Source organism: Venturia canescens, chromosome 4 (genome assembly GCF_019457755.1).
Source record: "Venturia canescens isolate UGA chromosome 4, ASM1945775v1, whole genome shotgun sequence".
Lineage (NCBI taxonomy): Eukaryota > Metazoa > Arthropoda > Insecta > Hymenoptera > Ichneumonidae > Venturia > Venturia canescens.
This window is the reverse complement of record NC_057424.1, coordinates 3,950,303-3,965,558: the sequence shown is the minus strand read 5'-3', so window position 1 is coordinate 3,965,558 and position 15,256 is coordinate 3,950,303. Positions and strand designations below refer to the sequence as shown.

The 15,256-nt window shown below is 39.4% G+C and overlaps 3 protein-coding genes across 3 annotated transcripts; 2 read left to right on the top strand and 1 right to left on the bottom strand.

The window, feature by feature from the left end:
• Nucleotides 1-638: 638 nt before the first annotated feature.
• Nucleotides 639-1,567, top strand: LOC122409174 (uncharacterized). Its single transcript, XM_043416511.1, has 2 exons — nt 639-1,190; nt 1,298-1,567. Exons 1-2 carry the CDS (start codon nt 760-762, stop codon nt 1,362-1,364), a joined length of 498 nt encoding a protein of 165 aa, XP_043272446.1. The 5' UTR covers nt 639-759; the 3' UTR covers nt 1,365-1,567.
• On the bottom strand, nt 1,513-14,995 carry corn (cornetto). Its single transcript, XM_043416509.1, has 10 exons — nt 14,473-14,995; nt 7,134-7,589; nt 4,426-6,018; nt 4,182-4,322; nt 4,001-4,098; nt 3,671-3,854; nt 3,085-3,313; nt 2,756-3,006; nt 2,393-2,613; nt 1,513-2,306 (listed from the first exon to the last, which is right to left on the bottom strand). Exons 1-10 carry the CDS (start codon nt 14,569-14,571, stop codon nt 2,120-2,122), a joined length of 3,459 nt encoding a protein of 1,152 aa, XP_043272444.1. The 5' UTR covers nt 14,572-14,995; the 3' UTR covers nt 1,513-2,119.
• On the top strand, nt 9,972-12,206 carry pirk (poor Imd response upon knock-in). The gene has a single exon (XM_043416510.1). It carries the CDS (start codon nt 10,545-10,547, stop codon nt 11,298-11,300), a length of 756 nt encoding a protein of 251 aa, XP_043272445.1. The 5' UTR covers nt 9,972-10,544; the 3' UTR covers nt 11,301-12,206.
• Nucleotides 14,996-15,256: the final 261 nt, after the last annotated feature.

Genomic DNA, 15,256 nt, shown 5'->3' with positions numbered 1-15,256 from the left:
ATTTCAAAAATCTTGAAAAAACATTATATTTAAAAAAAAAACTAATCTGTATCTGTTTTTTGAAGTGTCAAAAGAATCAAATAACAAGTAAAAAATATAAAACCGAAAAATCGCGCTTGAAATCATATGTGCCAAGATAAATATATCGGTACACATGTATACCGATATGATATCGTACAAAAGTGAATAAAATTCTGCTATGTACCGTAGTAAATTTCTAAACACTTTGGTGGATCATTGTAGCAAAACGGCATAATAATTCTACTTTACAGTTCACCATCGAGTCAAGATAAATCAATTACAATTTTTCCTCAGTGAACAACACAGTTTAAACCTTTGTCAGAGCAAAATACGAAATTTAAAAGTTTTTATTCGGAATTGACTTGGAAATTACAATGTTTTTGGTTCTTACTATTTTTTTCTCTTCGTGTAAAATTCTGAAAAAGCTCGAATCATTGAAATTTTTCTTCGAATATGAAGCTCAAGTAAAAATAAGCAGATTCACGAGCCATCACCAATTTCTAACAGCTGAGCTGCGTAATATTCACGGTCAACAGAGGTTCTTGAACCTCAATAGAGGAGTGAACCTCTCTTGCGAGTACTCTGAGAGTGGGGGTCCTGTTTGGCGTTTAACCCCGTCTCTGAGGTGGCTGGAGAGCTCAGATCTTGCTAGAACTCAGGAGTCGTCGGATCCTGATATACGAAAATCAAAGAAATAGTTATAGATTGAGATATCGAATTTCATCAAGAATAAAGTTAATGAGAATGGTAGAGTTTTTCATTGGAAAAATGAGAATTTTCAAAAGATCCGAGCTCATTATTTTATTTATATTCGTCATCATCCTATCGAGCAACGCTGCGCCAAGACAACAAGCGTCTCTGACAATCTCTCGTTCTCCGGAAGATTCAACGAGTGCAAACGAGGAAAAACCACAAATCGGCGATCATTACGATCAACGTCAAAATGGAACAGAAAATTATCGGATTCACGTTGACGGACTTGTCCTGGTGGTGGCACCGATCGAGGGTCTTCTTTTAGCCGGTGGACTTCCGGGCATCGGAGATTCCAGTATTTTTGGAACACCCGGTCCGAGCGTCGAGAAACCGAAACCTGAGGAGGCACCGATCGCGATCAAACCAACGAGCGAAGCGAGCGTGGAAAAACCATCGAGTGCCAAATCGTCTCACGGGTTCGTTCGAATATCTCTAATTTCTACGAAAACAAGAGACAAAGAGAGCCAAATATTTAGCAAATTATGGCAATCATTTATTTTGTTACTCTTTATTTTTATTACAGCTCAGGTCTTCGGCTCATAAATCTTCTTACTCCATTTCTCCGAAGAGTTCATCATCAGCATCAGTGAGAAGAAAAACATTATCGGTTCCACCTAGACGCTGAATACGAAGAATATAAATACGAAGCTACGAACAAAAAACGACTTATAAATACGATTAATTTTACTTTAAATCCAGTAGATTCCATTGATATTTTTTTAGAGAGAACGCAAAAAATATACCAAGACAAAACTTTATTTGATCAAAAATTAAACATACACGTCTCTGACCAGCTTCGTTTCTTTTTTTTCCTCTTTTTTCTTTCATTTTCATTTTGGTATGTAGGAATCACATCGTCGTTCGGTAGAAAAAATGTCTTAGGAGTATAAGTCGTTTTCATAATATATCGTTCGCTGTACAACAGCTGTCAAATCACATCTCGAAAGTCAAGAGTGCTAAATCGAAGGAAGTCTCGACTTGATCGAGGACGATTCACGTCCGACTAGATTAAAATTAGTATCCTCCCTCGTCGCTCTCTCTCTCTCTCTCTCTCTTTCAATACGAAGCAATCGAAACTAACAAATTCGTAAACCAAATTTCTTGACACTTGACCGTCGATGGATTGGAATAGAAGAACGATGGGGTAGAAACAATTCATGTCAACGAATGGTTACGTCCTATTTACACAGTTCTTGCGATCTTTCGCTATTCGTTAATTTTTCTCTTTCTTTTCGGTTTGTTTCTAGTTTTTCTCGTATTCTGAAAATACTATAACGACTTTAGAGTTACGCATGCTCCTATCTAGACGACTATTGTTTCGTTTATCTTTCTTTTATCGAACTATTCAGTCGGTTGTCGATTTTTCATCTTGGGAAGGATTATTAACCGTCGTATCGATCTCAATGGACTCTGGACGATTTTCCACTACGGTTCGTCGCTTGTAATCCACTGCATCTGCGAATATTTCGTCGGAATCAAGCGTCTCGCCGGAAATTTTACGCATTTCCTCCAACTTCGATTCCAATTCGGATCTGGAATTTCGTTTTAATTTTAACCTCGTAATCTCACCCCAATTTTTCCGGAACTTTTGACCAAATGAATTTGAGTTCATACTGACTTGTCGTCGCGCAAATCCCGTATGCACGTATCATTGTCCAATTGAATAATGCGTAATACTTTCAAAAGTTTCGTTACAAGATTGTCGACATCGATCACTTGGTCGACTAAATTTACAGCTGGACAGTAATCAGTTATCGGAGCAGTAGAATTCGTCTCCGTACCGGGACCTTCGGAACCACTCTGGGACTCGCAATCGCCTGTTTCCTCTTCATCTTCCACCTTAACAAAAAAACATCACGATCAAGCTAAAATTCCACAAATCTATAGAATAAGATTGAAAGAATATGCGATTTTATTATAAAGAATTCCTCGTGCGGATTAAACTTTGAAATATTATTAAATATTGTAAAATGTAAAAAACCTTTCGTCGATTCAAAATAGCTTGTGTGAGATTTGTTAAGCTCGTGCATTCATCGTTGAGCCTTGGAAGTCGGACGTTCGTATCGTCGATTGGTTCAGGAACACTGAGGGCTCGTCTCAAAGAATCACTGCTGGATATCATATTGTGAGAGTAAGTATCGGGCAAGGGTACGTCCTCGAGAACACTCTCCATCATGAGACACGGTTCAGTCTCAAAATCCAGTAAATCGGATGAAGTCTCCGTGCTCAATTCTAAGCAGAGAAAAAATTTGTTGTTATGCAATTTTTTTCTAATCATAGAGGAAGATTCAACTAGACTCTAAACCGAACCTTTAAAAATATATTTCGAATTATCGATGGGTGATGGTTTTTTATCAGCAGTTGTTTTAGTAGCGAAAGGATGAGTTGCGGCATTTCTTATTGCTCCGATAACCGCTGAAACAAATGAGCCTCGTTTTGGACTCGGTGTACATTCCTTCAAACTGTGTTTTGAACTAATAGGACTTGACTCTGCACTACTGTTGCTTCGACTGTACGCTTCGTTGTGATAGACTGCGTCCTGAAAAAAAATAAATCAAACCCATTATCACATCGTAATTTAAAGAACTGAATAACGAGGCATTTCAACTCCCCAATAGAATGAAAAAAAATCAAGCAAAAATCATTTATTAAACCACAATGAATGTTCTTTTTTAAAATGAAGTTTGGTAAATTTCATTTGGTCTATATAGTGAAACTAATGTTTCTGAACAATCTTTAGACGTCATACCGAAAGGTGTAAGGAACGAAAGCAACTTTTCTTGAATGAAGAGGATGCAAATGTCGGAATCACGTCTGTTCAATTCATGGGATATTCGAGTTTGATTTCTTTACGTGTATATTTAAGTACTGAAAAACGTTCGGGGTAATGACTCACTTCAAGATCTTTTTCTGAAATTTTATACGACCGAACGAGTTGATCGACCAAGCCCTCGAGTCTTGTACCCAGTCCAGAGAGTGCAACCGCCGCACCGGAAACCGCAGCACCTTGACCGAGTAACAATTCCTTGCTTCGTCGTTCCACGGCATTTAATTTCATGCCAAGAGATAGATTTTCTTGTCTGCAGAGGTGAATAACAAAATTTTTGAATTTTTCGTACATTTCGTACTCAGGTTTTATGTACTTTGAACGAACGTGAAATAAAAACAATGTTTTCAAAGTTATAATAGATTTTCAACATTTGAAAAATATATTTTCGTCATTTACCTTCTTTGTTCACTCATGCGTACAAGGTGTTTGCATTCTTCGGTAAGTCGAGCTAATTCGATATCACGTTGAGCCAGAAGTTCGTTCTTTTGTCCAATCTAAGACAGAGTTTAGAGAACAGTTTGAAACTCGATCGTTCAGAGTAAAAAATGATTTTTTTTTTTCACGGGAAGAATGTTACCTCTAAGTCAGCATCTTTGAGAGCCTCGACGAGAGTGGCTTTTTCCTCTTGTAAAAAATCTTGCATCTCGGTCGATTCAGCCTCAAGTTCTTGTTGCTGTTGGAGTAACGACTTTTGGGCAGCTAAACTCTTTTCCAAATCCTTGAAATACAAACGTATAAGTGAATACAGATTTTCGCGATAAAAGTGATATATAATTGGAAAAATAATATATAATTGGCAAAATAAGGATTCGATTCCGTACCCTATTGAGCATTCTGCATAGTGATTGAAGATCGGCAATTTCAATTTGTTGATTAGCGACAACTTGTCCGGAAGATTGAAAATGTGTTTCAAGTTCCAAAAAACTATCACTGGCCTCGTCGTGTTCGGATTGCGGAGTACCGAGCATGGCGAGAACTCTTCGAGCATTTTTGTCCAATTCCTGTCGGGCGAAGGCATGATCAGCACGTTCTTCAGCGAGTAATCTCTCAAGTTTGTTGTTTTCAGCTTCGAGTCTTTCGTTGTCAATTTTGAGTCTATTGGCATCAGAGGTTAGAATTTTAAGTTGGCTTTTAACTAATCTAACATCCTCCCAGACCTCTTCTGTCTGAGTCTCAGCGTGCAATCTCTCGATGTTTCTGGGATCGTGGTGGGGAATTTCAACTCCGGCGAAAACATTTTCAATGTCTTCTCCAGTCAAGCCGGTCTGTACAGCGATCTCGTGGTAAATTCTCGTTTTCTCAGCGCCGCTCTTCGTTCGCGGATAAGGTGGCAAGCATTTTCGAGAAGTCAAGGATTCCCTCGTGTTGGGAACACGAGGTTTTTTCGTACCGTTGATTCTGCTCAAACTGGTGTCGCGAGTTTTTTCACGATTGCATTCGTTTTTGCCGAAAATATCGTCGGCTCGATCGACCGATTTGACGAGAGAAAAAGCGGCGCGGTTTTTCGTGCGTGGCAAAGTTGCGTAAGCATCGAGAGATTTGTCCTCGTTCAAAGCCCCAGAGCCAGATTTTTCCGCGCGAGAAGTGTACAAACTTTTGGACGCTCCAATCGATTTTCGAGATTCGTCGCAAGGAGTCGAGCCCGGAGTTCCGCGACCACGCGAGCTCGTTGAAGCTCCCCGGGATTTGGAGGTAGAGGCTCTTCCTCGGTGAGCGGCTAAATCGCGGTCGATTTCGGTCGTCAAAGAGGATGGCAGTGAATCCGGCAATGGTCGCGTTCTTGTTCTAACCGTTACATTTGAAGAAGCATTTGCAGTTCCCATTGAACCGCGAAACTTTGTACTGCTCGAGCCGCGTCTTTCGGTATTATTGTTCGACGTCGAAGTAGTCGCCTGAGTTAATTCTCGAGTTGTGGATCTTCCTTCTCGCGATCTGCCGCGATCGCGTGATCCCAAATTACCAGAAACGTTCCTCGTGCTCGAGGAAGCTCTCGGAGTCGCTGAGGTTCCAATGCTCCCACGAATTTTCGTACGCGGAGTCGGTGCAGTTCGAGAATTTTCCTCCTGACTCCCTTGACTCCCTTTCGGCTCTGGTTTCCTTTTACCCAATCCCGTTGAAACGTTGCTCGAGCTCGATGAAGCAAAAGAACTTCGCTTCACCGATGTTCCTCTTCCGATCCTCGGACCCGAACAGCTTCCCGCTAAAGATGAACTTTCACTTCCTCCCTCGCTCGTTCCTTCGCCGCCGATGCCACCCGCACCACCGCCTCCCTCCGCCACACTCGTGTTTGTGCTCGGCATTTGTGAATCGTCCGGAATAATCGCACAAGGATCCTCGTACACCGAACAACAGCTCACCATACTCGATCCGCACGACACCTCGTCCAGTCCGTTGCAACTGCTCGCGTATTCGACCTGTTCATTTACCAGCATTAAAGACAATATATTTTTAATCCACCTTCTCATAAATCATCGTAGTAGTATTTTATTTTTCACCTTTCAAATGCATCTTTTTGCATCAAATTGAATAATACTTTCTTGTATTTTTTTTTTTTTTTAATTTTTTTACAATAATGCATCACTGCATTCGTATTTTTTTCAATGTATCGTTTAAATTCTAGCAGTGAATCGTTTCTCTTTATATAAATTACTAGCTATGGTACCCGGCTTCGCCCGGGAAGTTTATACGAGACTGGTAGTTGGAAAAACAAATTTTGAAAATTTTCGAAAACAATTGGAAACGCTATCGCTCCGGTAAAGAGTCTCTGGCAGCAACTCATCATATCTTATAAATGTACTTGTCTCAGAGTCGCTGCCGCGACTCTAGATACTTGGAATACTAAAAGAATAAACTTTAAAATATGAGAAGTACAAATTTTTTATTGGAAATAAATTTTAACTGCAATACTTCTGTTTATAATACTTGTTTATAAACAATATTTTTCATTTAGTTATCTGGGGTGTATATATATATATATATAAATTATTTGAATTTCCGACTCGAGAGCAAGCTACGTACAGTTGACCGTGAGAAAAGCAGGCGTCTTTCAGTAAGTAGCGTTTAGTGTATAACCCTACCAATAAGTAGCTCCACTCATACAAAAAAGGTTTCGAATAGTCCACACTGTTCCAGAATACTCCACAACATTTGAGAGTGTTTTGGAATGTTTCACAATGATCTAGGATATTTCCGAACATTTCACAACATTTCATAATGTTCTGGAATGTTGTGGAGTGCTTTCGAATGCTATGCTCTCGAATGTTCTGGACTGTTTCTATGAGAGGCGAAACTTCCAGCCCTTGTATCTTTAAAAGCACGCCCTTCAGGTAAAAACGGGAACCTTCTTCATGGACGGAAAATAAAGGGCTACCAGACCATATAACTTTCTTGATCGTACCGGGACTCGTTTCTGAGTTTTAGCGGCACGCACATTTTTTGAACTTTCTTTTCTATAATATAAATTGATTGATTATATGTTTTCATGAAGTAAGCATTGTATATAAGAGAAAATAAAATAAAAATGATTTACTCGTGGCGGTTCGTTGGCGCAACCCTCGACACCGCTGTCGCTGCCATCCTTGCTGTCTTTGCTCTCGGGTGTGAAATCTCTAGAACTGCTTTCGATGTCTTGTGATTCTTGGGCGATATTGAAATCGTTCGTTTCGTTGCTATCAATTATCGGTTCGATTTCGCCGTTCGTAACGTGTATGACAGTGATATTACAGTCGCTGTTAATCGTTCCATCAGGATCGTCCTCTTGGTCTTCGCTCTCAGCAGCATGATTCGCGTCCTCGGGACAAGGCGAGACTAAATCTTCCGGAACCCCGGAATCGTGACGAGCGACTTGTTGTAAATTATTCGTTGATTTACTCCCGTTCTCGCCCTCCGCATTCTCGCAAACCAACATCCTCGCTATTACGCCCGAGTCCCCGGAAATAATCGCTTCGGGAGTTGATTCGTTCATGCTCGAGGCGTTGATTGCATTCTGAAACATGGAGAAAAAAAAACCATTACAAAAGGGACAACACGACAATTCGCCCTCGAAATATTTGGCCGAAAGTCGAGTCAATATTTGAATGAAGCCAGTTCCCCCAGTTAATTTCACAAAAATTACGTCATCCAAAATAATCGCTCCCGACTTTGATGTTTTTTGTGAACTCCAGACTTCCGGCAAGCCTTCAATTACGTGATAGAAGAAAGAAGAAAAAAAACAAATTTTTTATCCCATTATTCTTCTTACATAAGGTCCATGAGTTTTAATAATGCATGAAATTGCAGTTCTGTCACCGCTTTTTCGCTCGTCACGACGTGTTTTTTACCTGGCTCGCCGCGCGCGCGCGCGCGCGTTTCCTGCGTTGGAGAATCCGAGTGACTCTGCGAGGTTTGCTCTCAAATGTCACATCGAAGGCTGGCCCATCATAGAGTAAAACGCTCTATGAAATTCGAATTCGTTTTGATACTTTTCCCCAACCGATCTCGAAACGGGCAGATTTTAATGAAAAGTGAGCAAAACGGAAAAAATATATTTTTCTATGAATTTAAAAAAATTCATCTTATTTTCAGCGACAATGAAACTAACGTTGATCGAAAAGTTGCTCGAACGTGTTTGCATTTTATTGGGACTTTCGCAGAGATTGTGAGCTCTCGTGCTATGAAAATTTTTTTCAATTGACTTTTCGTTTTTTTATTTCTTACGTTTTATTTTATTTTTTGGACACTTCAAAAAATAATTACAGATTCGTATTTTTTTAAATGTAATGCTTTTTCAGGATTTGTGAATTTTTTTTTAATCTTTCTGTTGAAATTCTTTACAGTTGATTCAATAATTTTTTTTATGGAATTGTTTTTTCACATTTTTCGCGATATGATCAGGAAACAAGGGACCATCAATGTACTTGTCCCAACCTTTTTTTCCCTAGGGTTGTGAATTCTCGTGCTAACAAAAAGCATCGCACTGTGCGCACGTGTTTGAAAAAGTGTCGTACGAGCGAAGCAATTCCAGAGCGGAAAGCCGGAAAGAGGAGCGTCAATGAAATAACGAGACGATAAAGAAGGAGAAAGGGTCAGTTCGATTCGAAGCCAGAAGCCACGTACGTGTGCGACGCGCGCTCTTTGCTACGGTTCTCTGCAACAGGATTTTCATCTCCCACAATCCGTCCAATTGTAGTATAAATTTTTACGAGATTTGTACATTTATATTGCACCGTTTAGTTCTTCGTGAAGCCAATGAAGAAAATCTTATCAGGCGAATGTTCAATAACGGTGTTCCCAAACAAAAAGAAAGCCCAATTTTCCTCATGGATTCTCGCGCGCGTTCTCATGAGGCATTAGAATGAAAATGATGTCATCGCTTTTAATAAACCGATTACATCTTATAAAGGGAAGTGTAAAAAAATCAGTTAAATTTTCAGACAGTTTAGGAGCGTCGTTGCTGAGAAAAATCAATAACAATTTGAGCCAAATAACATGTAACCTTATGGAAGTCAAGACACATTCAGTGATATCTCTGTTAACCCTCCGTTGACACACATGGGTCTGCGGTTTCCGGTCTCTTTCTGAATTTCTCATTCTTTGTATAATTTTTCATTGAATAAAAATAATAAAGATTAATTTTAATCCATTTCCTAACGCATGTTCTCTTTCTATTGATATCAAACTACATTCCTGAATTTTTTCAGATTTTTTAAACGAGTCTAGGTATGGGAAAACATGGTATGAAACTGCTGACCCATGTGTGTCAACGGAGGGTTAAAAATGACGCTAAAAATATGAAATTTTTTGGGCAACATGAACAAGGCTTGCCGAATAATGTCAATTTTATTCAGATTTATTAGAAGATTTGCTGAGATTATATTAATAATAATTTGTTTCCCGTGCAGTTTTTTTGAGGCTAGAATCGTCACCGTCCGTGTTTTCGACTAAGCTTTCACCAGTTTTTCGTCTTTTTTTTCCCAACTCTTCTTTAAAGTGTATGCAACATTGCCAAACTGTGTAAACTGGCCTAACTTTTGGGTAAAAAAAAATTACTGTACGGCCTCGACTTCCTTAAACTGAATGACGCTGAAGTTTCCAACGTTGGAGTCCAACGAAATGATCTAAAAAAACTCTCAAATAATTCCAGTAAAACTCCAATTTTGTTCCCTGCCGAATTTCCAATTCGTAATTTTTTAAGCCACATCAATAATTCGTGAAATAATAAAATAATGAATTATAAATCTTTTTTTCGTTCATTTCGTTCAACTCCAACGTTGCAAACTTCAGCGTCGTTAAACTGAGGTTGCTTCAAGATTTTAATAAAATGAGATCGAGCGCCGATTGTATACGGAATTATTCAATTGCAACGCGTTTTCGTACAATCTCCCAACCGCGGAGGGACTTCCCTGACGCGGTTGGTCCCACATTTCTCAATGAATCGTTATCGTCCGATGAAAAAGAAAAAATACATGCGCGCACAAACACAGAGACGGATGCACGTAATTCAGTCAGGTATTCCCTCGAATGGTCGCAGGCCGCGAGCTTGTTTTTACAAGGACGCTCAGCTTCAGTGTGAACGCGTCGTGTATCATTTTTTCCGGCGCTCGAACACGTAAATATATATGTACAGACTTCTATTGCTATCGGGGAAGAACCTCCACGCGACGGTGATTGGTGAATAAACTTTGCGCAGCCAACGACTTTATGTCGCATCATTCGCATCGCGCCAAACACTTTTCACGAGTCGAGAGGCTTCCGTCCCGCCGTTGCTCGGTAGTAGTGACGAAATCTTCGAATCCAAAACCAAAAGTACCGAAAAAAACACGTAAATAAAGAGTTCCGCGATAAGTTTATTTTGTTTTGACCTTGCTGTGATCTCTGTGAAAGCGAACGGGACGACGAAAGTGTTTGTGGTCAAGGAATCTGAACAAGTGTTATCGATGGAAAGAAAACTATTGGGCGCACAATGAATTTAACGCGGAACAATAAATCGGTAAAAACTGATGAAATTCATTCGAAAAATGGATCAAAAAGTTTGGGGAGAGTGAAGACGAAAAAGTTGAGAGGCGATGGGTTGATACTTTGTTTGGAAAATAACGAGCGCGACATCGAGCTAAGTGGTGACGGTTGTAAGTTGACGATAGCCGTTAACAGTGGAAGAATTCGAATTCACGGTGACGGTTGTTGTTTAAAAATACAAAAGAATTCTGGTCATATCGAGTACCGGGGGGACGGTGGACGAGTTTCTCTCGGCGGTGAATCGACCTTGAGAAAAGTCGATTATATCGGGGACGGTGGAAAAATTGACATTGCCAAGGAGAAGAATCACGCGAGACAATGTCGTCCCGTGACTCCCGTGACTGAGGACAATAAAGACGAACGAGGCGGCCTCGATTTCTCGAAAAAAACGTTCCTCCTGGGCGATCCGGTTCGAACGGATAACCGTCCAAACTCAACAATCGATAAAAATTACTATTCCACCGATGAGAAATCTTTTTTGGCTTTTCCAATGAGAAAAAAAGCTTTCGACGATTTCGCCAAAGAGTTCCTCAAGTCAAGAAACATCGATGCGAGTCTCGGTGGAAAAAAAGAACCGGAACAATGTATCCGAACGACCGTTAAAACCGTGCGCATTTTTTACGATAATAAACATTCTCGAACACAAACAAAAAGTCGAACTAAAACCAAAAGTGTTCGTTGTCCCAGCAGTATTGAGACTTGAGAGTATAATAATAATATTTATTTGTTCAAGATCGTAGATCTATTACAAATTATCTGTTTTACAGGCTATGTTTTACAGAAATAATTTTATGGTTTATCTTACTGACTAAGTATAAAAGCTCGATTTTTGCAGCTTAAAGTTATGAAGGCGTATATATTTTTTATGAACTCTGTGGGAAGTATCTCTAAACCTGCAGGGTATTCGAAGTAAATATTGGTTAAATATTTATCCCGTTGTGGTTCATGTAGTTTACATTCATTTAGAATATGTCTTACAGATTCATTAGCCTTTTCATCACGGAGTAAACAAATATCTTCTCCAGAAAAACTATATCTAAAATTTTTAAATTTGAACGAAAAGAAATGTTTGCCTGCTAACCTGCATTGAGCCATGATTCTCTTGTGGGCTAAAGGAATATGTTGTAGCAAATAATTTTCACATGCTAGTACATTAAGTTGTTTGATTTTTTTATAATCCAAACTATAGGATGATAGCATAACTTTTACAGCGTCGGCACGAAATCTTACGTTACTCATTACTTCCATTGCTAGAGTGTCTGGCTTCATATCGTTAAGAATATGGTCTAAATGGAATTCTTCTAGCATCGATTTCAAGGTGGTGAACCAATTGTATCTTTTGACGTTTTCTTCTGATAGATCTAATGCTATTAGTTTATCTAGGCTGATTCTCGCATAACGGTTTGCGGGCATTTTGAGAGACTTGAGAGTATCTACCGTATTATTTTCTAGACTTAAAAATGGTGACGCAGTTCCTAACGAAGAAACACTCGTGCATTTTGGCCAATAATCGGCCACAAGTGCGTAAAGCACTAAAACACTGCGAGAAATGTATACGATGAGAGAAATTTTCTCATATAATTAGCTTGAATAAAATCTATTGCGTCGACTGTTATTTTTTTTCCCCCATCTTCGAACAACACTCGTGAAATCGTGTGAATCCCTCGGTACATCGAAAAAACCCGCCTCGTTTAATCCCGCATATGGTTGTGAAATGATCCTCTCCATCAAAGATACAAACACGAAGAAACTTTACGCAAAAGAAAATTTCTAAAAATCAACAATCTTTAAAAGTTTTTTTGAAAAATGACTTTTCGATGACAAAAGAAGAAGTTTGACAAGCGACAATTGGACAGAACACATTTATTCATCATTGATGAAAAATTCATTTTTTTCATGTCAACAATTTTATTTGATAGGACAAATAATAAATAATCTGAAAAATTTTATCAAAAAATTGTTTTTTTCCCCTGACCACAGTGAAAATTAAATTCATTTAGACTTTTTCACAAACCAGCAAAACCTAAAATTTTTGTTCAAAAGTCAACTTCGAGTGAAATGTTACAAAAATTGGGAAGTTGATCAACTTTCATACAGTTACGGAAGGAATACACAATTACCTTTCGTTGCATATAAAAATAAACGTTTATTATACAAGTATTTAGCTGAGACAAGAAAAAAAACGGGTGTAATTGAATTTCATAGCTGTACGAGCGTTCGAAGAAGAAAACTGTATAACAGGGCGCGTGTTTGTTTTTTGCAAAACCGCATAGGCCGGTGTGATTTAGAGAGTCGAGAGACGCGGGCGTTTATATGTAGAGTACGAAAATCCGAAAGAGTGAGAGGCGGCGGAGAGAAAAAAGTTTAAGACGAAAGTGACTTTAACGAGAGACCGAGTAAATATATCCTCGTGTTTAAGAGCGCGTGTATTTGTGTACGCGTCTCTCTTCTCTCTCGCGTTGCGAATGATCCAACGTACACATCCGAGATCCGAGCAGAGACGCCCGAGCCGGCAAAATATTCAGCATCTGCATTCTGCAGAGGCCGTTTACCGATTCGAGTTTCGCCCTCGTTGGAATTGTTCATCTGGTCATCGCGACCGCGCGTATGTATACATACGACGTTTCTCCCCCCCACCGCCCCTCCTTTCTTCTTACAGCGTTCACAAATGGACCGAAAAAAGGAACACATGCTTCTCCATCTGTCCTGGTGGCGAATTATTTTTATTATTATCAAGGCTGCGCGAGTGAGATCGGCGTAGAAGTATGAAATCTTGTTCCTGATATTTTCAATGGTAAAAGAAAATTTGCGCACACAAAAAATGGATGCTTTTGATGATCCTTGTGAAAACAACTTTTTATGAAACAATCTCCTGGGCTCCCTTTTGTCTTAATTCGTCACTGCTTTGATCGGGAGACCAATCAGAAAGGCCGGACCATTATTTTGATTGGGTCCCATTTATTAACGGTCCGTTAGCACTCTAACGGCCGCTTGTGAAGCTCCATTTGAAACACCATATAAACAACATAACCTCGAAAAATTCCATTTGGAAGTTTCTCGAAAACCGAATAACGGACTTTGATTCATTTTCTATATGTAATTGGAACATTTTTTCACCAAGCCGGAGAACGAAAAAAAAAAACGAAAAACTTCGAACAACGAGATAATCAGCTGTTTCGAAAAATCATCGTTGGCTTTAGAGTGCTATAGTTCGTTATTTTGAGAAAGGATGTAAGCCAGGATATTTATAAGCGAATTTCAACACTACAAAAGTGTATATTTTCATGGGAAATCGGGCCAATTGTGATATCCATAGATTTCGAAAAAATCACGTCAAAATTAGATCCAGCGACATTGAGGGAAATATGTTATTGCGAGCAAAGAATTGAGGGGCGTGACAGTAGAAAATTGCAGTATTGTATCCTTTTTAAAATGACGAAACCCCCGAAGATTGGCCAGTCCACAGCCCTCATTACACGTAATCTCAGAAATATTATATGTGAAACTTTTACGTTATAACCGGAAAATTAATTGAATCGGAAAAGCAGCAAACGAAGGAAGAGAACAATCTGCAAGGATAGGTCACTGGTAAACACGTCTCCTATCGGTTATTTCCAAATTATATGTTGCGTGCGCAATAAATTTTTTATTTTCGTTCGAAAAGAAAAAGTTAAAAATGTGACGTTCGATTTCGAATGAGGAGAACAACATTTCGAAGCATCGTAAATATGGTATATTTAGCGACTCAATTGCTAATTGAACAACCACTGCGTCCATTATTCCACAACTCGAGAGTTCATAAAAAAAAAAAAATCAATGAAAAGCAACAATCGATAAGGGGTTGAAAAAAATGGTGTGATAAATTTGTATCATACCTTATCGGGTTCGGTCTGATCCGAATCGAGGTTTCTCGATCCTTGGAGTTCTGAATTCGCGGACCAGCTCGTATCACACAAGAGAACCGCTGAACACATTAAAACGCCTTGTTATACTTTCCTCTCTCTCTATCTTTCACACACACACACACACTAGATCTTTTGCACCGGATAATTTTGCGAATCTCTCTTCGCGCTTTCTAAGATTCTTGTGGCGGCTGAACGAGCATCGAGTAATGAATTATGAATACCGGATCATAATGTATGTTCTTGAGATTGGCGACAATTTATCGCGAATTCGGTGTAACTTCGAGGACCAATGCAAAGGAAAATAGTGCTACAATTTTTCGCCCTCTTCGATTGGTATTGGTTAAAATTCGACAAAAATGAATAAGATTCCGTTTTTTTTGCTCAAAATCTATCGAGACTAGCGACAGATCAGAGACGACAAATAGAAACTGACGAGTTTAACGAGGGGAAGTGCCGACACAACTAAACGTACGTGGGACGCCTTTTGATGGCTTTTACAGTCCGATTTACTAGTGCGCGCGCGCGTGTGTGTGTATGCGCGCGTGTGAGTATACATATAAATCGCTCCTTTTCCTTCCTCTCTCTCTCTCTCACTCTCACATGGACCGCGTATAAATTTTTCTTTCTCTCTCTCATTCTCCTCGCGCTCATGGACAGATGGAAAACCATCAGCGCACCCTCGCGAGTATCATCAGCTGTGCCAAATACGAGAAGGGAAAAGGGAGCGCGCCCTTTGAAAAATACAGCTCTTGCT